We start from the raw sequence: 25,546 nt of genomic DNA, 5'->3' as shown, positions 1-25,546 counted from the left end.
GGAGGGAGAGAAGGAAGGAAAGAAGGGAGGGAGGGAGAGAAGGAAGGGAGGGAGGGAGGGAGAGAAGGAAGGCAGGAAGGAAGGAAGGAGGGAAGGAGGGAAGGAAGGAATAAAGGAAGGAAAGCGGGAAGGGGAAAAAGCAGGGGAGGGAGGAAGGAAGGGGAAGAGAAAAGAAGAGAAGAGGCGAGACGGCAGGCATTCTAGCTTTGCCCGCTCCGGCCCTGCACGCTTCTCCGCTGTCACCTGCTAAATGAGGGGGGCAAGCCGCGCCCCACGTCTGTTTCAGGCTGAAACAGCAGCAGTAAGGACAAGGCAGCTGGCTTCTCCCTCCTGGGCGGCGGTGGCTAAAGCCTCGCGCCGGCCCGCAGTAACCGGAAGCGATCTAAGCCGCAGGGGAGAGTGGCTGAACCCCTTTAACTCCTACCCTGCGGCCATAAAACGTCCCGGCCAGGAAGCACCCGTTAGTACCGGCCGATGCCGTCACGGACGAGGGCTGTGCCCACGGGGCGGGGCCTCGGGCAGCTCCTCTCCCAGGTGTTTCCTGAGCCGGGGCTGCTGTACGTCACCGAGCAAACCCCAGACTGCTCTGAAACGCCTACACTTTCACCTCACAGTTTAAACATGGCTTAAGTAGACCGGAGGAAGGAGGGCGCGACGGCTGCGGGACACACTAGCATCAGAACCCAGAACAGGCCGCCGACCCACTTTCGGTTGGCCGTTTCCCGCCCGGCAAACGGAAGCAAAAGCGCCCCTGACGTCAAGGGAGGCGGCCGCTCCCGGTTCCCACGGTGAAGCCCCTGCGGCCATCTTTACTGTGGTCAGCCCGCACAAAGCTTTTCCTGGAGGCCGTGATGGCTCGCCATGGAAAGTCTTCAGAATAAGAGAGGAGAAGGGACTCGTCCTTCTCGGTAACCAGGAGCTGACGGAATCACGAAAGCCCAGCGGCAGAAAACACTAGCTGAGGTAGTGAGGGGAACACACAGTTGGTGCGGCTTCCGCCGGTGGGCGGAACGATTCGGTCGCGGCCCTGAGGTTTCCGCACGGGGCAGGAGAGCCGCTTCCGTAGCTCAGCGGAAGTGTGGGTCGCCAGAGGACGACTCTTGGAAGAATCGGCTCTCTCCGCTGGGCGTCCACCCGGAATCATGTCGAGTTTGGCGGTGAGAGACCCGGCGATGGATCGGTCGCTGCGTTCCGTGTTCGTGGGGAACATTCCGTACGAGGCCACCGAGGAGCAGCTGAAGGACATTTTCTCGGAGGTGGGTTCGGTGGTCAGCTTCCGGCTGGTGTACGACCGCGAGACGGGCAAGCCCAAGGGCTACGGCTTCTGCGAGTACCAGGACCAGGAGACCGCGCTCAGTGCCATGCGCAACCTCAACGGGCGCGAATTCAGCGGCCGGGCCCTGCGGGTGGACAACGCCGCCAGCGAGAAGAACAAGGAGGAGCTCAAGAGCCTGGGGCCTGCGGCGCCCATCATCGACTCCCCGTACGGGGACCCCATCGACCCCGAGGACGCCCCCGAGTCCATCACCAGGGCGGTGGCCAGCCTGCCCCCGGAGCAGATGTTCGAGCTCATGAAGCAGATGAAGCTGTGTGTGCAGAACAGTCACCAAGAGGCGCGGAACATGCTGCTCCAGAACCCGCAGCTGGCCTACGCGCTGCTGCAGGCCCAGGTGGTCATGAGGATCATGGACCCCGAGATCGCGCTGAAGATCCTGCACCGCAAGATACATGTCACACCGCTGATCCCGGGCAAATCCCAGCCTGTCTCCGGCCCTGGCCCCGGCCCCGGGCTCTGCCCCGGCCCCAACGTCCTGCTCAACCAGCAGAACCCTCCCGCCCCGCAGCCCCAGCACATGGCCAGAAGACCCGTCAAAGACATCCCTCCTCTGATGCAGACCCCTATCCAGGGGGGGATGCCGGCCCCGGGCCCGATTCCAGCCGCGGTTCCCGGACCGGGGCCTGGTGCCTTAACCCCTGGTGGAGGAATGCAGCCCCAGGTTGGAATGCCAGGCGTGGGTCCAGTGCCTTTAGAGCGGGGACAGGTGCAGATGTCGGATCCTAGAGCTCCTATACCTCGTGGGCCCATGACTGCCGGGGGCCTGCCTCCTCGAGGACTGTTGGGAGATGCTCCAAACGACCCACGTGGAGGGACTTTGCTTTCAGTCACTGGAGAAGTAGAGCCCAGAGGCTATCTTGGCCCACCTCATCAGGGTCCCCCCATGCACCATGCCTCTGGTCATGACGGCCGCGGCCCTTCCTCCCATGAGATGAGGGGAGGGCCGTTAGCAGATCCCAGACTGCTGATGGGAGAGCCCAGGGGACCCATGATAGATCAGAGGGGTCTCCCTATGGATGGCAGAGGTAGTAGAGATTCTCGAGGGATGGAGACTCGAGCCATGGAGACTGAAGTCTTAGAGACACGAGTAATGGAGAGAAGAGGAATGGAGACCTGTGCAATGGAAACCAGAGGGATGGAAGCGAGAGGCATAGACGGAAGAGGGATGGAGATACGGGGCCCTGGCCCCAGTTCCAGAGGCCCTATGACTGGTGGAATCCAGGGACCTGGGCCCATTAATATGGGGGCAGGTGGTCCTCAGGGACCTAGGCAGGTCTCAAGCATTTCAGGGGTGGGAAATCCTGGAGCTGGCATGCAGGGGGCGGGCATGCAAGGGGCGGGCATGCAAGGGGCGGGCTTGCAAGGGGCAGGCATGCAAGGGGCGGGCATGCAAGGAGCAGGCATGCAAGGGGCAGGCATGCAAGGGGCAGGCATACAAGGGACAGGCATGCAGGGGGCGGGCATACAAGGGACAGGCATGCAAGGGGCAGGCATACAAGGGACAGGCATGCAGGGGGCGGGCATACAAGCAGTGGGCATGCAGGGAGCAGGCATACAGGGGACAGGCATGCAGGGGGCAGGCAAGCAAGGTGGAGGCCAGCCTAGCAGTTTCAGTCCTGGGCAGAGCCAGGTAACTCCACAGGATCAAGAAAAGGCAGCTTTGATCATGCAGGTTCTTCAGCTGACTGCAGATCAGATTGCCATGCTGCCTCCTGAGCAAAGGCAGAGCATTCTAATTTTAAAGGAACAAATTCAGAAATCTACTGGAGCTTCTTGAAAGGTTTTAGGAAATACTTGGCAGTAGTCTCAAAGTTTTTCTGTAGCATGGAGAATGGATGCAAAAAGCTGACTTCTGCATCCGTACACTTGAATGATTAGAGTTTCCCTCCCCGAACTTATCTCATTTCATCTTGTTGTCTTTTTATCTTTTTTTGTTTGTTTTTATCTTTAATGGGGGGGGGGTAAGGGGAGGAAGGAGTGGGTCTGTTCACTTTTATTCACTGTAAATACACAAAAATAGCTCTGAACGTGGTTATATTATACCAAATAAGATTACAAAGAATATGCAGCAATATTAAAACTGTCTACAATATGTTAACTACATTTTTTTTTTAAATATTGGGTTAGTGTGAAAACTGCACATAAAGACTAAACTATGCCCTGTTAACATGGTAATGTACCAAGAGAGTTTAAGATTTTGGGTTGTGTAAGAAAATAAAGAAGTTTACCTCAAAATTATAAGATACATGTTTTGGTAAGCCATTTAAAATACAAAATCCTATTTGGGGGACAATAGAATGCTGTATTAGGTTAAGCATTGTTTTAGTGTTTTGGAAATATTTCATAATGTTAGTGCTAACAGGGTAAGTCTCAACCTGTAGTACTAGATTTTTTTTTTTAAAGCTATGCTGCCTGAAAAACCCAGGAATGCATCTGCTGAGATGTTTCACTTATCCCACCATTCAGACATCAGCAGTATTCTCGCCTGGCCTTGAGCCAGACGATGTTGCTGCGACAGTTCTGGGATCAGCCAGGTTACTGAAGGCTACCCCAATAAGACTCAGCTTCTCTCAATACCTTCCTGTTTCTCGATAGTCTTTACACCCTGAATATGAATCTAAGTAATTCTCTCATAGTCTTTCTAAAAATCAGTGTCTAGGGACCAGTTTATCTGGGTGAATTCTACACAGCGTTGGACTTCTCATAAGTAGCAGAGAGCTTCATGCAGTAAAGTTCCCAGGTTCCTGGTGACTAGCCTCATATACGGATGGTATCCATGTGGTCAGCCAGAATCAGGACTTAAAAATCTTAGTCTCGCTAGCATTTAACATGCCTTTCAGTTTTCTTATTTGCATATCTACTTACCTATCACTGTGTTAGCAGAATAACTGAGACCCAGGTACGTAGAGAATTCTCTGCTCAGCTAGTTATTACTCACTTTACTTTTTATAATAAAGCCAGTTAGCCCTAATATACATACCCATGAGAGATTTAAAAATCAGTAGGAAGGTGGGGCTTATCACATTTTCTTGAGAGCTACTACCTAATTTACTTCTAAGCCTTGAAGTTGTGGACACGTAAAAATTTGTATCATAGACTAAACTATAATTAACAGAAGCATAAACACCCAAATAACCAGGTGGTCTTACTCTGGAGAAGAAAAACCAACGTCTAGTAACAGGAAAAAGTAGCATTTAATACAAGGAGAGAGCTGAAACTTGGAAATTGAATTATTCCTCTTATGAAGTGTTTACATCTTAAATGGATACTTGACTCTTTTTACAAAGTTTTCTTCCCTGTGCTATTTCCTGCCACCTGTTCTACTCATATTTTTCATTGTTATTCATACTGTCCACTTTGCCGTGTTTTCTGTATGCTTCCCCCCCCCCCATATTGGAGAGGATAACTCTCCTTTACATGTATGATAGTTCTGGTTAATACTAATTCGGAGTTGGCCTGATTACTTGGAAGTTACAATTGCTTTATCCCAAAGCTTTCACCGAAGGGCTCTAACTGAAAACTTAGATGTTATGTTCTTTGTTGTAGTTAAATCTGCATTGTTCAATGCAGACTAAATAAAAGGAATGCAAAATTAAGGATGACTAGTATCTGATGTTTGTTTTTAATGAATGAATTATTCAAAAGATATCTATTCTTGAGAGATCCATGGGTCTGAATACTTTTAAATGAAAAAGGCAAAACTTAAAAAAAAAAAATTGCAGGAGTGGCTAGAAATCCCTTTCTGAAACCCATTATCAGTGTAGTTTAACAGCTGAATTACCTGTAAAAACATGTTACTCTGGTCCGTGTCAGTAGCAACATCTTGGTGCATGCCCAGATACTAGGCCTCCTTTTGCTGGTGTCCCCCGAGAGCTCTCCAGGTCCCAGGAAGACCTTACAGTTACCTTCCTAAGTGACAGCACTTGTTACATTGCATTCCACAATTTTACTTTACCCTCCATGCCCCACTCCCACTTTTCATAGACCAGGGTCTCTGAACATGGACTGTCCCTCATTTCTGTATTTGCTATGCCGAAATCACAGGTGAGAAAGGACAAAACATTCTATCAGTCTTGGGGGGAATCCCATTTTCCTAAAAAAGATTGAGATTCCACCCAGAACAAATGAGCTATGATAATGAGATGCATTAAAAACCAAACTAATAACAGATAACAAGCAATCTCCTTTGCTCTGCTAGACCTTATAAAATGAGTTCTCCTCACTTCCAGTTCACTGTTTCAGTACTGATAGAACCTCACTTCATTTGATGGTGATTCAAGCAATACATGTGCTATAATCAGAATCTTAGGTGTTTTACTACATAATCACTGGTTATAACCCTGAGCATCCCGCATTTTCCCAAATATGGACAGGCGACAAATGCAATCACAAATTCGTTCCTAGTAACAACACTAAAGACCGGAGTGAAACATTGATTTGCAAATGCCTCTTTAGGGCTTATTCCTCTTGAGCAGTAGTTTCTTGGGAATATGAAAAGGTCAACTTTAATCAGTGCCTGCCCATTAGCCCTTCCCCTCTTACATTTTAAGAGTTATTTGATAAGCTATAAATGAGTGTGAATCCCAGAGGAAGTTAGACTAATCCAAGCGAGATCATGTATAACTTCTCAATACTTTTCAGAATTGTAATGGTAGAAAAGCATTAAAAACAACAATAAAACAAAACAAAACAAAAACCCAAACCAAAAACCTTAGTATAATCTCAGTCTGCAAAACGTCTTGCTTTCCCATGCTCTGATGGGACATTAACTAAGCACACAGAACCTAATTTCCTATGGTATTAGGCCTTCCTCTTAGGTCTGACAAGGCCTAAGGATAATTATGTGCAGCAACCCACTGTGGCAGAGACTGAATTATCAGTCACATCTCATGGTCTTCTCACAAAAGAATAAGTCAGCCTCTCACTGCTTTATATTGTCAGCTAATCTCTAGACAGACTTCTGGTTGGAGCTGGCTTTTCTCATCAGTCTTGTCAATAATACTCTATTGTCAAGAACTAATTCATTTTAAGGGAATTAATATATTTAAAACAATAATGTTACTATTATTAACTTTAATAGTATGAATATCTGATATTGCTATACAGTTTGTTAAATATTTCATACATATGCATATTCCAAATCTTAACTAGATCTTCTAATTTGCTTTTATCCACTTTGAAACAAATGTTTACTCCTTTAGTTGAAAATACAGCTTTATAAGTGTTCATATTACAAATCACCTCTCTCATGAGATGTTAACAGCATGTTTCTTCTTGGTATTTTTCTACCACAGTATAAACCCTATGTCAGTAAAGGGCCTATATTGCATCGAAAGTGACCTTGGGGTAGGATTATCAAAAATAAACTCAGTGATCATTAAACATTGTACGTAAAAACACTAAAGTATTACCCTAGGGAAAAAAGCTGAAGTATTTTAATAAATGAACAATTCTTTATCTGCAGGAGCTAATGTAGGTGCCAAAGGTAGGTAACTAATCATTAAAGACTTAGAATAAAATACACAACATTCTCAGCCATAATTGCTTTTGTATGATCCAGTATGCATTAAACCTGCAGACACCTGAAATCAATCTCACGTGTCACAAAGGTTGGTCATTTAAAAAAAATATTTGATTACTTATTTGTTGTCTATCACGAAAGTAGAATGGATTAATCTCTCGGGCATCAAGCAATGAAACCAGCAGGTCTCCCCGAAAATTATGTTGTCTCTTTACTTAATTACCTGTCCTAACCAAAATTCTGTCTCATTACATTACTAATATCCTTCAATAATGCTACTGCAAAAGTCCATGAGCTACTTCAACGTACCTGTACCTGTCAGGCTTTGATTGCTTTACTACCTGGAGGGAATATCAGACAACCTGTATGTTGTTTATGAATCTCTCTCTTTATCCTTGGAAATTTCACGGAACAAGATACACCTGCTCTAACTCAGCCCCCAATTTCCTTTACCTTAGAAATTCACTTTTAATAACATTCGAAACATGAACCACGTTAAAAATCAAATAGTTGAGTTCATAATTGGATGAAAAGGCCTATATAGGGCTTTCTTGGTGCATTAACATCCATAAAATCATATTCTGTGTCCCAAACATCACCCTTGTTCACATGTTAAATAACATAGCAACACAAATAAGAAGGAATTAAAACATTTCCAGATGATAACCTGGCTCTCTGAGGGTAAACATAACCACCACCTACTAACAGAATAGCTTTCCTGTCTTAAGGTAAGCCTATATCCAAAATGCTTTCATGTTTCTGCACTTGCCAATTAACACCGGATAAAATGATCCTCATCTATTTTAAGAAACAGAGAAATTACATTGTTGAAATCTCTAGAATCACATACTTTCCTTTCCCCACCATCAATTTTGTCAGTTTTGTCCTTCAGAAGCTCTAAACATCTTTGAACAAGGGACCCCGATCTGTACCCTTGGGCCAATTAAGTCTGCAGATATTTAAGCCCAAGAGTTTCAAAATTTTGAATTCGAGTGCATGTAGAGACACCATATATTCCTCATTGTGACCACAGGCCCAGCCTCTCCTATGGTCTTACAGTAGGTGTGATTCACACAACTGCTGGCCAGTCCCTAGAATACTTTGAGTTTACAACTCCTGTTTTCCTCTGTACGAAAACACCGCTATTAGATTCAATTGAAATTTTTAGTGTCTACCTTCACAAACATGAACTAGAAAAACAGTTGGACAACTGGTTCAGCAAGTCTATTTCTGCCAAATCAACTAACCAAGCAAACATCCAAACACCCGGAACAAAGAAACGCACACACACACACACACAAGCACATACACACACACAAGCACACACACACACACACACAAGGGCACAGCACGTTTTTTATTTCTAGCTTTTCATGAGGTATGCTGAGCAAAGGAATATCCTATAATGCTAATCCAATGAGTACCTTTCTCCCACAAATATTTTGCATTTTTAATAAATATTAAGCCAAAATAGCAATATATTTTTCAATTCAAAAATATAGTTACAAAAGGAGAAATATATGTAATATTAAATGCTAATGGCTCTAGAATGGACATACATATAGGATACATAAACAGGGTTCTTTGATGTCTGTGTCTGTTATTAAGTAATTTTTAAAAATTCCACCATGTAATTTGCACATAGAAGCCGCACTGATTAAAAAAATAACAAAAAATCAGATCATGCCATTCCCTTATTTAAAACATCTCACGGCTTACACTGCTCTTAGAATAAAATCCCACACCCTTACCGTGTCCTATAAAGCCATAAACCAACCCCACATCCTACCCCCTGGTGCCCTGACTCGGGCTGAAACAGCTTTGGCCAAGCTTCCTTTCCTGGAGTTCATGAACTCCTTTTCATCTCTGAGCTTTGCACTTGGCAGTTTCTCTTCCTCTGACCCCACTCCTTCCCCAGGCCTGTGAGGGGCGAGTTCATGCTCTTTACTCAGGCTTCAACTTCTGTATCCCTTCAGGCTTTTCCTGAACACCCCCAGTTAAAATGATTCCCCACTCTCTCTCCTCTCCTTCTTTTGTTTTTAAACAATGGCTGTCTTACCTGAGCACTTCTTAACCATCAACCCATGCTTCCCAATCCTTTTGCAAAACCTATCGTTCTAGACACAAGGCAAACTTGATGATGACCGTCAATGAGTTACTCTTCATTATGGCCTCGTGACATTTGTCCTGTCCATCGTGTCTATTCCCAGACTGATGCTGGTTGTGTGACTGTTGTAACGTAGAGATGAGAAGACAGGCCCAGGCCGAGCGATACAGATACAGACACAGAGACGCAGTATGTATCTGGGGAATAGGACTGCAAAAAAAATGAAAGGTGATTTCTATGAAAACTGTTGAGGTTGCGGGGCTGAAGGGACTCCATTTGAGAAAGGCTCTGTGTCTGTTCCTTTTCTGCTAGGCCCCATTGACTCCTCTTCGGTATTTTGCCTCCGAATTAGCCCAAGAAGCTTTGTTCCCACTTCAGGGAGGAAGCGAGTGAGTCAGTCATTCTCTGAGTTTGTTCTAGACCCTCAAACACCTAATAACATCCAAGAAGAACCAGATCCTGAACATGTTCTGGGACATTAGCTTCAAATAAACCTCGGTTGACTCTGGCATCCATACCCCTGCCTCGGGTAATTTATGGAAGAACCCCTATTGTTCACCCGGCACTCGCCTTTGATTGGACCTTGTTCTGGATTCCTGGAGGAACACAGACCCTAGACCCTTTTCCAATATAAACCTTTAGCCCCAAGCAAATGCGAGACTCATTTTCCTTTCCTCTCTAAGTCTCCTGGATGCTCCGTATGCTATTCTTTGCCTGTCCCTCACACTAACAAACTCTGTTTCCACTTCCTCTGCATGCGTTTGATTTCTATCCTTCATGAAGCCAAGGACCCTCTTGGCTGGTCCTATAGGATCTTCCACTAGATTCTCGGACCCTGCCTGCCTGCATCATGATGATGAATGCATATTCATGTCAGCTCTGTTCATAAACCAGTTTATGACTACTGTACTAATGTTTGTAATACATATAGAGATAGAAATATATTATTTATATGAATGTGAAAAACATTATTTCTACAAAAACGATGTGGGATGTCTCAAGAGGATTTGATAAAAGTAACTGGCTAAAAAGGGATTGTTAAATCTTGTGGGGACAAGATAATTGAAAAAATACTTTAAAAAATCTTTGAGGGGCACCTGGGTGGCTCATTCGGTTAAACATCTGCCTTCGGCTCAGGCCATGATCTCAGGGCCCTGGGATCGAGTCCTGCATTGGGGGGGGGGGGGCGGAATACCTGCTCAGCGGGGAGTCTGCTTCTCCCTCTCCCTCTGCCACTCCCCCTGCTCATGCTCCTGAGCTCTCTCTCTCTGTCAAATAAAATGTTTAAAAAAAAATCTTTGAAATCTAGGGGCACCTGGGTGGCTCAGTCCGTTGAGCATCCAACTCTTGATTTTGACTCAAGTCATGATCTCAGAGTGGTGAGATCGAGCCCCCAGTCGGGCTCTGTGCTCAGCTGAGGGTGGGGGAGAGGATGGGGGGCTGGGGAGGGGGTCTGCTTGAGATTCTCTCTCCCTCTCTCTCTTCCACTCCCCGCTCCAGCTCAAGCACATGCTTGCTCGCTCTCTCTAAAAAAACAGAACAAAACAAAACAAAAACCTTTGAAATCTGAAACTCATAATCTTTGACAAAGCAATACAGCAAACCTTCAATTTTCTTGCATAAATGTTTCAGGTAATGGAGGAAAAATCCTTGAGGAAATTTAATCTGAATTTGGGGGTACCACAGTCCTTCTCCTTCCATCCCTGCAAGGAAATATACCAAGGCGCCCATACCAGACCTCCTCCTCCCGCCCCTATGTGATGTCACAGGCTCAAGGGAACTGAGTTTGCTTTAAACTCTTGCTAATGAAAAGGTGTCTTGGACCAGCAGCATCAGCATCACCTGGAAGCCTGTTAGAAAGGCAGAATGTGAGGCCCACCCCAGACCTGCTGAATTAAAACCTGCATTTTAATAAGATCTGCCGGTGATTCACATACAAATAAAAGTCTGCAAAGCACTGCGTAAGCCTAATCCTAAAATAAACAAAATTGAAAACAAAAAAGCAATTTAACAATATTATGACAAATAGAAGGAATTTTTTTGGGGCGGGTTATGTTACCAAACCTTTATTTATTTTTTTAAGTTTCTATTTAAATTCCAGTTAGTTAACATACAGTGTAATATTAGTGTCAGGTATACAATATAGTGATTCAACATTTCCATACATCTCCCCGTGCTCATCATGACAAGTGCACACCTTCATCCCCACCACTGATTTAATCCCAACTCCACCCACCTCCCCTCTGGTCACCATCAGGGTGTTGTCCATAGTAAGAGTCTGTTTCTTGTTTTGCCTCTCTCTCTCTCTCTCTCTCTCGTTTTCTCCCCTTTGCTTGTTTTTGTTTTTTAAATTCCACATGTGAGTGAGATCATATGTATTTGTTTTTCTCTGCTTAACATAAATACATTCTAGCTCTATCCATGTCATTACAAATGGCAAAATTTCATTCTTTTTTATGGCTCAATAATATTCCATTTTGTGTATGTGTGTATATATATATACACATACACACATCTTCTTTATCCATTCATCAGTTGATGGACATGGGTTGTTTCCATAATTTGGCTATTATAGATAATGCTGCTATACACATTGGGGTGCATGTACTCCTTTTAGTATTTTTGTATTACTTGGATATATACCTAGTAGTGCAATTGCTGGATTGTAGGGTAGTCCTATTTTTAAATTTTTGAAGAACCTCCATACTGTTTTCCACAGTGGCTGCACCAGTTTGCATTCCCACCAACAGTGCACGAGGGTCCCCCTTTCTCCACATCCTTGCCAATGCCTGGTGTTTCTTGTGTTGTTGATTTTAGCCATTCTGACAGGTGTGACATGATATCTCATTACAGTTTTGATTTGCATTTCCCTGATGATGAGTGATGTTGAACATCTTGTCGTGTGTGTTGGCCATCTGGATGTCTTCTTTGGAAAAATGTCTGTTCATGTCTTCTGCCCATTTTTTAACTGGGTTATTTTGTTTGGGGGTTGAGTTTTATTTTATTTTTTATTTTTTTAAAGATTTTATTTATTTGTTTGACAGAGAGAGCATACACAAGCAGGGTGACCAGTAGGCAGAGGGAGAAGGAGAAGCAGGCTCCCCGCTGAGCAGGGAGCCCGATGCGGGGCTCGATCCCAGGACCCTGGGATCATGACCTGAGCAGAAGGCAGACACTTAACTGACTGAGCCACCCCGGGTGTTGAGTTTTATAGGTTCTTTATATATTTTGGATACTAAACCTTTATCAGATATGTCATTTGCCAATATCCTCTTTTGCCTTTTAGTTTTGCTCATTGTTTCCTTCACTGTGCAGAGCTTTTTATTTTGATATAGTCCCAATAGTTTACTTTTGCTTTTATTTTCCTTGGTGCAGGAAATATACCTAGAAAGAAATTCCTAAAGCCGCTGTCAAAGAAGTTACTACCTGTGTTCTCTTCTAGGATTTTTATGGTTTCAGATCTCATTTGGGTCTTTAAGGCATTTTGAGTCTATTTTTGTGTATGCTGTAAGAAAGTGATCCAGTTTCATTCTTCTGCATGTGGCTGTCCAGTTCGCCCAACACCATTAGTCGAAGAGACTGTCTTTTTCCCATTGGATATTCTCTCTTGCTTTGTCAAAGACTAAATGATCATATAGTTGTGGGTTCATTTCTGAGTTTTCTATTCTGTCCATAGATCTATGTGTCTGTTATTGTGCCAGTACCATACTCTTTTGATCACTACAGCTTTTTAGTATAACTTGAAGTCCAGAATTATGATGTTTCCAGCTTTGCTTTTCTTTGTGAAGACTGCTGTGGCTATCCGGGGTCTTTTGTAGTTCCATATAAATTTTAGGTTTGTTCTAGTTCTGTGAAAAATGCTGTTGGTATTTTGATAGGGATTGCATTTAACTGTGTAGAGTGCTTTGCATAACATAGACATTATAATTATATTTATTCTTCCAATCAGTGAGGATGGAATGTCTTTCCATTTCTTTGTGTCTTCTATTATTTTCATTAGTGTTTTATAGTTTTCAGAGTACAGGTCTTTCAACTCTTTGGTTAGGTTTATTCCTAAGTATCTTATTATTTTGGATGCAATTGTAAATGGGATTGTTTTCTTAATTTCTCTTTCTGCCACTTCATTATTGGTGTATAGAAATGCAACAGATTTCTGTATATCGATTTTGTATCCTGCAACTTGACTGAATTCATTTTTCGGTTCTAGTAGTGTTTTGGTGGAGTCTTTCAGGTTTTCTATTTCATGTCCTCTGCAAATAATGGAAGTTTTACCTCTTCCTTACCAATTTGGATTCTTTTTAATTTCTTCTTGTCTGCTTGCTGGGCCTAAGAATTCCAGTACTATGTTGAAAAAAAGTGGTGAGAGTAGACATCCTTGTCTTGTTTCTGACCTGTTTTTCCCAATTGAGAACAATGTTAGCTGTGGGGTTTTCATATATGGCCTTTATTATGTTGAGTTATATTCCCTCAAAACCTACTTTGTTGAGGGTTTTTATGATGAACGGATGTTGTACTTTGCCAAATGCTTTTCTGCATTATTGAAATCATACGGCTCTTATCCTTTCTTTTATTAATGTGGTGTATCGTGTTGATTGATTTGCAAATATTGAACCACCCATGCAGCCCATGAATAAATCCCACTTCATTGTGGTGAATGATTTTTTAATGTATTGTTGGATCCTGTTTGCTGGTATTTTGTTGAGGATTTTTACATCCATGTTCATCAGGGATACTGGCCTGTAGTTTTCTATTTTAGTGTTGTCTTTATCTAGTTTTGATATCAGGGTAACGCTGGCCTCATAGAATGAATTTGGAAGTTTCCTTCCTCTATTTTTTGGAATAGTTTGAGAAGAATAGGTATTGATCCTTCTTTAAATTTGCATGTGACGCCTTCTGGTCCTGGATCTTTTCTTTGTTGGGAGTTTTTTTATTACTCAATTTCTTTACTGGGTATCAGTCTGTTCAAGTTTTCTATTTCTTCCTATTTCAGTTTTGGAAATGTATATGTATATGTTTCTAGGAATTTATTCATTTCTTCTAGGTTGTCCAATTTGTTAGCATCTAGTTCTGCAAACTATTCTCTTGTTTGTTTTTCTGCGGTGTTGGTTGTTATTTCTCTTCTCTCAGTTTTTATTTTTATTTTTTATTAATTTTTTAAAGATTTTTTTTATTTGAGAGAGAGAGAGAGCATATGAGCAGGGGTGGGGCAGAGGGAGAGGAAGAAAGAGAATCTCAAGCAGACTCCCTGCTCAGCACAGAGCTCAATCTTGAACCCCTGAGTTTGTGACCTGAGGCCCTCCTGGGTATTAACCCCTTATTGGATATATCATTTGCAAGTATCTTCTGCCATTCACTAGGTTGCCTTTTCATTTTGTTGACAGTTTCCTTCCCTATGCAAAAGTTTTTTAGTTTGATGTAGGCCCAACAGTTGATTTTTGCTTTTGCCTACCCAGGCTGAGGTAAATAAATGAGACAGCCCTTCTGTTAGAAGCCAGATTGAAAAACAAGCAAATAGAAATCCTGTTCCTTCAGAGATAATCTAGTGAACATGAGGCTTAATAGGAAATGGAACATAAAATACTATAGTTGAAATGGGAAGGTGTCTATGTATGACCCTGTTTTCTCGGGGGTGGAGGGAAAGTTGTGGCAAATCGATTAGAAGCCATACAGTTATATTTAGTACATATTATCACCAGAAACATCACACATCAAAAATTATTTCAGCCAAGTGGTGACTAAGAGTGACTCTCTCGGATGAATGCCACCTTTTATAAAAAGTCTCTCATAAAACCTGAATTGTTTTAGAATCTGCAAATCTCATAGTCTTCCTGGCAAGATCTACTACGCTGCCGACAAGAATGTTGAGTTTACATTTGGATACTACAGTTCCTTTTGTAAATGTCTCTGCCTGTAATCCAGGAATGTGTCCTACCTAATCCTCACACAGTTTACCATCTAGACAACAGAAGAAATCTTGAAACCATAAAATCAGCCTGCTTATGTTTCAGTGAGAATAAACCCCTCTACAGAATTCCCCTGCAAAAAAAAAAAGAAAGAAAAAGAAAAAAAAATTCTGCCAAATATTTTTTGAAACTCATCTAACTATTCCTCTGCACCCCCCCAAAAGGACCTACATAACAAAAGCATTAAAAGTATCTGCCTAGCATTTGCTCTATTATTTTTTTTCCAATAGCTTTATTGGAAATGGTATCAAACCCTGCTGTAATTTATGCTTTTCGACTTTGTCTTTGAACCCGATCATAATTAAGGGTACAAATTAACCAAATCGATATTTGTAAATTAAGCAAATTAGAATTTTTGTTTTCCTCTTAAAGGAAAGTTTGCATTGGGTTTAAGTGATTTAATGCACAGCATTTCTAGCACACCCAAATTTAAATTCAAATCAAGGCCTTTCAAGTGGTGACATCAAAGCCCCATTGTGAGCCTATGAGGATGACCTTGCTTGGAACACAGGAATCTCTCATTTTCACATGTGTTCAGACTACTTGTATTCCTTCCTCATTTGAGGCTTTGTTTGCCTAGAAGGGAAACAAAATTTGCTTAATTAGAATGCTTTGTGAATTGGAAGTGAGATGAGCTCCAGGATCTTTGGTTGGTAGGGATTTTGTTGTCATTGTTTTCAGATAAACAAGTTTTAGCAATTTCCCCCCTAGTTCCTGCCTCCTCCGCTGGGACATGCAAACTCATTGAGCCTTGAGCAATAATAACCTTGGTTTAAAAGGGCCCAAATCTGCTCTCCTGAAGAATTCAAGTTGGATTATCCTGGGGAGAGGAGAAAAGAGGCTTTTCAGTATCCCTTGTCCTTTCTCTTTCACCCAGGATTTATTCACAGGGAGGGGAAAGACTGATGACTTGGTCAGGGACACAGCCAGGACCAGCCAAGGTAGGATTGTGAAACTCATCTCTGTCAGGGCCAGCACTGGATGGAGTCTCGCAATGACAAGGGATGGAATGTGGTATTTCTGTACAAATTTGCTCTTCAAGGGAGAGAAGGAATAAAGCGGGTTGCGGGAGGTGCTGAATGTTGTTGTTGTTTTTTTTTTCACTAAGCCTCCCAAAACCACAGACCTGTTCCACAGACATGATCATGGCTGCCACCCCAAGCAAGTAGTATTCTCTCCAGCTCAGTTTTAGGCATCAGTTGTGTCTTTTGGATCTCGCATGCCATACTACTAAAGCCTTCATCGTTTCCTTTTAATAAGGAAGAAAAATCCACTTACATCCATAGAGGCATGGAATATCACCATTTAAAATATTTTTACTCCAGTTGGCATCTTTATTTACACAGTGATAAAATATTTTGAATTGCTGAAAAGAGCTTCTAATAGTGGGCTTTTAGGCCTCAGCCACAATATTGGGGGCAGGAGAGAGATTTGTTGTTCAGGGAGGAAGGTGGTCTTTCAGGTACTCTAGTACTCACACAGATTTCAGTCCTAAGTTCCATTCCATGCCCTCTTTGGGAAGGCTGGGTCATGGTTAATATCTAAAATATCTATCAAGAACCTGCTAAGGGGCACCGGGGTGGCTCAGTCAGTTAAGCATCTGCCTTTGGCTGAGGTCAGGATCCCAGGGTCCTACACCCTGTGTAGGACTCCCTGCTCAGGGGGAGTCTGCTTCTCCCTCTCCCCCTCCCCCCACTTGTGCTCTCTCTGTCTCTCAAATAAATAAATAAAATCTTTTTTAAAAAAAGAACCTTCTAAATGCCAGACAGTTGACATACATCATCTCTAATTTGACTAAAACATGGAGGCATTCGGAAGAAATATGCTGAGGGAAGCTAACAGGTTGGCCCTGAGTCCCAGAGCTTACAGGAGGTAGAGGAACCACTGAGCCTATGTTTGTCTGACACCCACCCCTTATTCTCCCCATTACACATTCTGCTTTAAGAAGGAGTTGGAGAGAAGGCAGAACAGTTTTCACACTTTCAGAGAAAATCAGGCTTGTTTCACCGAGTGAGGAAGGTCATCACGAGCTAGAAGAGGTAACTTTAAGGCAACAGTGAAAGATTTATAAAATCAACCTTTTGTCCTTACATATGTTTTTTCTTTCCCTTTTAAGAGCCAAGTACTAAGCCTGGGCTTTGACAGAATAAAGAGAAAAAAAATGAAAAAAACAAAATGTAAGAACATTTATATGAAATAATAGTTTATAAGAAATCTATAAAACTAAATATGCCCTTGTGGGTTATTCTAGTCAATATCAAATTTAGACAATCCTGAGATCTAATTTTCATCTGATTCTTTAACAAAAATTTTACTTATAATTTACATACCATAAAATTTACCCATATAAAGCATAAATATTCATAGTTGTGCAACCATTGCAACAACCTAAGTTTAGAACATGTTCATCACCCCAATAATGAAACCCTATACTCATGAGTACCCTCTCCCTACTCCTCCCCACTCAGTCCTAGCAACCACTGGTCTGATTTCTGTCTCTACAGACACTCTCAAGTCTGTATAAACGGAATCATTCAACATGCGGTCTTCTGTGACTCGCTTCTTTCACTCAGCATGTCTTCAAGACTCATCCATGTCATAGCGTGTTTTCTACTTTTTGCCTATTATAAATGGTGGTGCTATGGACATGTGCAGGCATGTTTTTGTGTGCCCATGTGTTTCATTTCTGTTGGGTACATACCTAGGAGCAGAATTGCTATATCATATAACTCCATGTTAAATTTTAGAGGAACTGTCAGACTGTTTTCCAAAGCAACTGCACCATTTTACTTTCCCACCAGCAACACATGAGGATTCCAGTTTCTCCACATCTTTGTCAACACTGGGTAATTTATTTTTGATTGTGGTCATGCAAATGTATGTGAATCCCCTTGGAGCTCTGATTTCACTTCCTTGATGGCTAATGATATTCAGTATCTTTTCATGTGCTATTCATTGGCTATTTGTATGTCTTTGGAGAAATGTCTTTTCCCTGTAATCTATTTGCTGAAAATAAAATAAAATGTTTTTTGATTTCAGTATTTCTATTTTAGGTAAGCAGATGGTCAGATGACAAAGTCTCTAAAACATGAAATTAGTTCTTTAGTGATTTAAGAGTCACTTAAATGCCTACAATAGGAGGAATCAAATTGCAGTGGTAGAAGTAAGGGTTTGCAATTACATTCTTAAATCTTTTGGGAAAATGTAGTTAATCATTTTCATGGTTTATACCTCTTGAAGGGATTCAGGACACACTACCCCAAAATTTGGCATCTTGGTATATTGAATATCTTAAACTGAATGAGTCTGAAAAAAATGGCAGAAGGTCACTGTGACCTTCCCCCTCTCCTAAACCCCAGAAACAGGCCATAAAGCCCTCTGGTGGGAGGTGCCTCCTATACCCCAAGGAAAGGAACATCCTTATCTTCAAAGACTAAGGCATTCTGAGAGGAACTCACAGACCTTGCTAAATTTCCCCCAGTTCACTGCACTTACTTCATATTCTCTGACCTATCATATTTCTGCCCACTTTTGATCAAACCTAGCATAACAATACTCAGGTCTGTTTCTCCCAGTCTTTATTTCCTTATGAAGGCCACTGTATCATGGAAGACCATCACTGAATAAATTTGTATGCTTTTCTCTTGTTAATCTGTCTTGGTCAGTTTAACTTTCAGACCTAGCCAGGGAGCCTAAGAGGGCTGAGGAAAACTTTGTCCTCCCCTATGCTCTGAAGACATTAGTTGACTCTGAAGGGAATAGAGAGGGTGCTTTTTTATTGTTATTCCACATAAATGTTCTTACATATAGTAAGCTCTTGGTCTGTGATTTGTGCTAGATACTGAAATTACTCCTTAAAAAATAAAACCGTGGTTCAGTCGGTTAAGAGTCTGCCTTCAGCTGGGCTCATGATCCTGGAGTCCCGGATCTGATCCAGCCCCACATTGGGCTCCCTGCTCAGCGGGGAGCCTGCTTTTCCCTCTCCCTCCCCTTCTCCCCCACCCCCCAACTCATGCATGCTTGCGCATGTTCTCTCTTTCTCTCTCTCTCCCTTGCTCACTCTCTCAAATAAATAAATAAAATCTTTAAAAAAATAAAAATAATAATAAAACCATGGACACAGAAGCTGTAAAAGCAACGTGAAAACATGAGCCAGCTCTGTTCATTGCTCCGAATACTCTGAAAGACAGAGAGGAAAAAAGGATGGACGGAATCAGCTCAGCTATGAAGACCTCCACTTTAGGAAAGGAAAGAAAGAAACTAGAATGGTCTGATAAAGGACCTTAAGATCCAGACAGGGAAAGAAAAATGTGACCTCTCTTATTTACTGCTTTCCTTGTATTTCCTTATGTAGTAAAGCTGTATTTTGTACAAGAAATCTAATACAAGGTTTACAATGGTGGAGGCAATCTTATGTTGAAAAACTCTCTAACAGCTGACTCTGTTTGACCCAGAGGTTTCAAGCTCCTGAAATCTTGTTTCAGACAAACAACAGAAATGGTATCAGAGTTTTATCTAGCTTGAGCTTTTATGGCTTAAACCTTTCTATTCCCTATAGCTTTATCCTGTACAATAGAGGACAGATTTTTAAAAATACGTTTCCCTTTATCTAAAGCAAGTTGTAATAATCCCATAAAAAACCTTGAGGAAATATTTGCACTATTTGCTAATGTTAAATATAGGGTACATGTATTGCAAATGTTTGTCTTATGAATGAAGTGTTCATATAAACTCAGCCCTTTCTTCGTGCTTTCAAAGATGGGATATACACCACGCTACAGTGTCAACAGAAATTTCAGAATCAATGCACCAAAATGTTATGTTTTAATGAATCCTCATTTAGTATTTTGTGTTTAACACATACCTAGCATTTCTCAGCCTGACTTAAGAAAATGATCCTACAAAATTATAAGTATTGGTAAAAGCTTTTATGAAATACCATCAGCTTAAGTGAAGAGTGGTAAAATAACATAAATCCAATAATTACGCTTATTTTACCATAACTTGGAAACTACCACAATACTGAATTACAAAGTTATAGATTTTTTTAATGGAATATGAGTTTTATCTGGGAACTCCTAATGAGTATCTTCTTTAATATTTACTTGGTGTTAATTTAGCAAATGTTTTTAATTTCTTGTAGGCAGATTTATGTAAAAGTATTCATCATATTTTAAAGAGTATTTCCTTATGACTACCATATTCTTTTCAAATTTTTACTTATCCAAAATAAAAGCACATGGGTACATTTCCAGTTTATGAACCTGTCACTACATATCTATCTCATATACCTGAGGCATGATCTCAGGTTCCTGGGCTCCCTGCTCAGTAGGGAGTCTGCTTCTCCCTCTCCCTCTGCCCCTCCCCCTGCTCATATTCTCTTTTGCACTCTCTCTCTCTCAAATAAATAAATAAAATCTTAAAAAAAAAAAAAAGCACAGTTACAAGAATCTGAATCTGTACACATTCAGAGAAGCATTCTTGGAACAGAAGTGAATTTTGGAGACTGAGGAGTTAGTAGGGAGCCACCCTGGAGAGAGGACTTGCCTGAACCAAGATGGAAGAAGTAGCACAGCACTGTCAGATGACTGCATACATGGTTTGGTGACAAGGGAGATATGAAGGAATAGCAGGAGATACAGATACCATGAGGTCTACATCTCCAGTGCCTCAAGGGATAAGCTAAAGAGTTTGATCTTTGTGCTGGAAGACAGAGGGAGAAACGCAAGGGTTTTAGAGAGGGAAATGAAAAGTCCAGAGTGACATTTGAGAAAGATCTCTCTGAAAGAGCCCAATTATGAAAAAAATCACAGGAATTGGTGGAAAATACCCCCATGGCTCACAACAATCCACAATTAAGACCTTCATGGGATCCAAAGGAGAACGGCCCTGTTTTTGCAAGAGTGAGACACCAAGTGACTGCAACCATCAAGAACTCAGTCAAAAGCCAATAAGAAAAGGATAAGAGAAAAGAAAAAGAAAACCATCAGCTTACTTCTTTGGCACTAGGCTTGCAAGGCAAGTCCTTTTGCAGAGACCACTGATTTGCAACTGCATGTAAACTACGGTTATTGACTTCACAAGATAAATCTTCAGCACAGGTACAGCCTAAAGTGAAGAAAGACACCTGCAGCAATAAGAAATGATAGTTGAAGTGAGGGAAGATTAAGATCTAAATGTTAGAAACTTTATCTCCTGGATGTTTCTGAAAAAACACAGATTCCTGGGCCCCGTCCGCAGAGATTCAGATTCAAGTAGATCTAGCATGGTGGTGGTGGTGGTGGTGGTGGTGGTGGTGGTGGTGTGTGCTAGGGATTTTTACTTGTACTTACTTGTTATTTAAAAAAAATCCTAACCCCAGCCATGTTTGGACATTAGAAATAAGTGAATGCCCAAAAAGTAACCTACTCCCTCAGACAGAAGGTAAAATTTACCTACAGTTGACTTGGTTTGGTCAGAAGCCTTCTCAGACCCTCCCTATCAATGGCTTCCCTTGCTAGGGGCTTGCAGGGAGCTGCAAAATGTCAAGGGGGCTGTTGAAGCTGGCTGCATAGGTTTACCCTTTCTATTTGCTTTGATTCATGTTCTAATTAATGTCTTACCAAACTGTATGGCCAAAGATGCCAACAGTGGGAACAAAAGACCTCTTCCTGATCTTCAATCCTCTCCTCTTACTCAAGGGGAAGACTGAAATGTTAGTATGGACCTTATGCAGCAAGATTTTTTTTTTTTTAAGATTTTATTTCTTTATTAGAGATAGAGAGAGCACGAGAGGAGGGAAGGTCAGAGGGAGAAGCAGACTCCCTGCCGAGCAGGGAGCCCAATGCAGGACTCGATCCTGGGACTCCAGGATCATGACCTAAGCCGAAGGCAGTCGCCCAACTGAGCCACCCAAGTGCCCTGCAAGATTTTTTTTAATAAAAATTTTTAAAAATCTCATATCAGAGAGGTTGGCCATGAAACAGAAATACGGATCTCTTATGTCCCTTTGTCACCTATGGTCCTACCAAATTTCCTCTCCTTCCAATCAGCAAATCAAGACTTCAAAAGGTACATTTACGGGAGCACCTGGGTGGCGCAGTGGTTCAGTGTTTAACTCTTGGTTTGGGCTCAGGTCATGATCTCAGGGTTGTGAGATCAAGCCCAGCATAGGGCTCTGTGCTCAGCACGTGGTTGGCTTGGAACTCTCCCTCTGCTCCTCCTGCCTCTCTCTCTCTCTAATAATTAATTAATTAAAAAATAAAGATACATTTAACATACAAATATTAGGATCATTTTTCTAGGTTGTCCCAAAAGCCAGTGCCTCTCTGAGCACAGATAGATGATGAGATGCCCACTTCTCCCCCAGTGACTGGCACTATCTTTGGACACTGTGGCAACGGAGTCTAGTTACAGCCAGCGCTGGTCCCCCTGGGAGCAGAGAGGTACAGTTACTGCCCTGTGAGTTCGTAGGGTTGCTTCCTTAGAGTCACTGGTGAGCATTTATCGAGGTGCAAAATTCTCACAGTTCTTTTGTGGCAGATTTGGCCAGTCCAAACCAGATGTTCCTGAAAACTCATTCTCCCCTTCTAAAAACAAAAACAAAAACCCCAAAAGCCTTATGCACTACATTTGTAAAGAAGGGGCAGCTGAACTGTACACTCTGCTCCCGGGTGCTTTCATTTTAAAATCCAAAAAAACCGCACTGGGAGGTATAATGAACAGGAATACCTGCAAACGTGCATCAAATAAATGAAATGGACAAGAATGTTCCTATCATTCCATCAGCCCAGATGTCTATCAACAGGAGGGTAGGTACAATGTGGCATATTTATTCAATGGAATACTGGACTGCAATAGAAATGGGGGGGGGGAATCCAACCCTGTGTAACAATATGCCTGGCAGGAACCTTGACCACAGAAGCCAAGCACAAAAAACTCATATCCTATGGGGCGCCTGGGTGGCTCAGTCAGTTAGGCGTCTGCCTTCAGCTCAGGTCATGATCCCAGGATCCTGGGATCGAGTCCTGCATCGGGCTCCCTGTTCCGCGGGAAGTCTGCTTCTCCCTCTGCCTCTGCCTCTTCCCCTGCTTGTGCTCTCTCTCTGTCAAATAAATAAATAAAATCTTAAAAAAAAAAAACAAAAAAACTCCTATCCTATGATTCCTTTCCAAAAACAGGGCAAAGTCATGTATGGCGTAAGAAGGGAGGATCGTGGCTACTTCCGAGGAGAAACGAAGAGAAAATTATCTGGAGGGGCACAGAGAGGGCTCGGAGGCTTTGTCGGGAGTTGGCCAGGTGTGCTCACGTGGTGATATTTTACTGAGTTGCACGCTGATGATTTGTGTGCTTTTCAGCATGCTCTATGTTAACATGTTTATTTTTTTTAAGGATTTTATTTATTTCTCAGAAAGAGAGAGAAAGCGCAGAAGCAGGGGGAGTGGGAGAGGGAGAAGCAGGATCCCTGCTGAGCAGGGGGAGCCCGATGCGGGGCTCGATCCCAGGACCCTGGGATCACGACCTGACCCAAAGGCAGACGCTTAACCGACTGAGCCACCCAGGCGTCCCAATAACATGTTTAAAATGGCTTTGAAACTCATTGATTTCAGGATGATCATTTTAATTACATTAGCCTTGAATCAATGCCAGGAGGTAAGGAAGAGAGGATGGGCAACGTAGATTGATGAAACACCTGCTGGTATTTTAAAGTAGGTGTTGTCACATCAAGCTCCTCAGCAAATGTTTCCGGGCTCGTTTGTGACCACAGAAAGGGGCATGGCGGTGTTTAGCAGGGGGGAGAAAAGAAGTCGGCATTTAGACATTTTTAAATTTAGCAAATTTTTGTTTGAGCAGATAGCACCGTCATAAAGAAAATTAGAGGTAGAATCCTCTTCAGAATAAAGGAGTCCTGGTGACAGGTGCCTCTTGTCCTCTTCCACCGAATGCTGTGTCTACCACTCTCTGTTCAGGGAAACACAGAGGGTAAAATTGCGACAGATTTTCTTTTTTCCCTTTAGTTCATTAATGACTTTTTGAAACACTGAGTAACAAATAATGGTTTAAAGGAGGCTTTACCATGCTCATAAATTCCAGCCACAGGGTTGTTGGGTTTATTGGGTCCGAAGGGGTGCTTTCCCACAGAACTTTCTGCGATGTCAGAAATGTGCCTTTGTGACGCTTACACTATCCACTACCACATGGGCTACCAGTACCTGGAATGTGGCTCGTGAGACTGAGAAAACATGTTTTCACTCTAACATAATTTAAGTTAATTTAAATCTAAGTAGAAACAGCCAGAGAGGTCTAATTGCTGTTCTGCTGGACAGTATGGGACACCATATCCATCTGGTCCCGAATCCTCTTGCAATGGGACTTAAACAATCACCAGAAGGAAATAGATTTCTCTAGAAAACTTGTCAAAGAACTACACTCTCAGAATGCCTGGGTGGCTCAGTTGGTTAAGCATCTGCCTTCAGCTCAGGTCATGATCTCAGGGTCCTGGGATCGAGTCCCCCATCGGGCTCCCCGCTCAGTGGGGAGTCTGCTTCTCCCTCTGCCCCTCCCATTGCTTGTGTTCGCTCTCTCTCTCTCTCTGACAAATAAATAAATAAAATCTTAAAAAAAACAAGAACAAAAACTACAGAATCTCAAAATGTTTAGGAATATGAAATGGGTTTCCAGGGGAACAAAAAAGAAAACAATTTTAACATCTTAGCTATAGCCTGTTAAAAAACAACAGGCCCCAAACAGAGTTGCTCATGCTAAGTCCCATGACACCAAGCAGTTACTTAATTGCAGTTTCAACTCTCCCAGAAATGGCATCTTAAACTAGTGAATCAGAAATCGCTTGATAAGTGCTAGTAAGGAGATCTACCTGAGAGACCCCTTGGTTCCCCTCAACGAAAGTGACCTCGAAAAAACCAACCTGCTTTTGTGCCTGGTAGAACATCCTTGTCCTGCTCCCCTCTGCCTACGAAAGTCTTTCCTTCTGAGCAGCCCTTCAGAGCTCCTTTCTGTCTGCTAGATGGGATACTGCCTACACGAATGGATTTTTGCTCAAATAAACTCTTAAAATGTTTAATATGCCTCAGTTTATCTTTTGCCAATCCAAATTAGCAAATGTCTCACACCCACCGAGAGGAAACAGAAGGTAAGGTCTAAAAGCCATAGAGCAGCAGGCCAGAAAATGTGGGACCAGGATTTGCTAGGTAAGTGTCCTCAGCACACTGGCCATCACTGAGCCCAGCGTCTCTCAGTGGGACCGCCCACTCTCTCAGGTGGACTAGAACATAGTGTTTTCTTGGTTTGGGGACTTGACAGTGTTTAAATTTTTCCCTTGATGGATTATGTCTGCCCTGAGCAAAACTGCAATTTTACTTCACTTTTTTTTATTTGCAGAAATTAGTCTTTCTTGGGGGGCGCCTGGGTGGCTCAGTCGTTAAGTGTCTGCCTTCAGCTCAGGTCATGATCCCAGGGTCCTGGGATCGAGCCCCACATCGGGCTCCATGCTCCACAGGAAGCCTGCTTCTCCCTCTCACTCCCACTGCTTGTGTTCCCTCTCTCACTGTGTCTGTCTCTGTCAAATAAATAAATAAATAAAATCTTAAAAAAAAAAAAAGAAATTAGTCTTTCTCAACAAG

The 25,546-nt window shown here is 42.5% G+C and overlaps 2 protein-coding genes across 3 annotated transcripts in view; one reads left to right on the top strand and one right to left on the bottom strand.

The window, feature by feature from the left end:
- Window positions 1-25,546, bottom strand: part of PRKG1 (protein kinase cGMP-dependent 1) — a 1,214,718-nt gene that overhangs the window by 535,201 nt on the left and 653,971 nt on the right. The window lies entirely within an intron of this gene.
- On the top strand, window positions 319-6,388 carry CSTF2T (cleavage stimulation factor subunit 2 tau variant). Its single transcript, XM_032430423.1, has one exon. The coding sequence runs from the start codon at window positions 1,143-1,145 to the stop codon at window positions 3,111-3,113; it is 1,971 nt and encodes a 656-aa protein (XP_032286314.1). The 5' UTR covers window positions 319-1,142; the 3' UTR covers window positions 3,114-6,388.

This window comes from Phoca vitulina, unplaced genomic scaffold (assembly GCF_004348235.1).
Source record: "Phoca vitulina isolate PV1807 unplaced genomic scaffold, GSC_HSeal_1.0 scaffold43, whole genome shotgun sequence".
Classification (NCBI taxonomy): Eukaryota; Metazoa; Chordata; class Mammalia; order Carnivora; family Phocidae; genus Phoca; species Phoca vitulina.
Note: the sequence above shows the minus strand (reverse complement) of the source record. Positions and strands in the feature narration are given on the sequence as shown.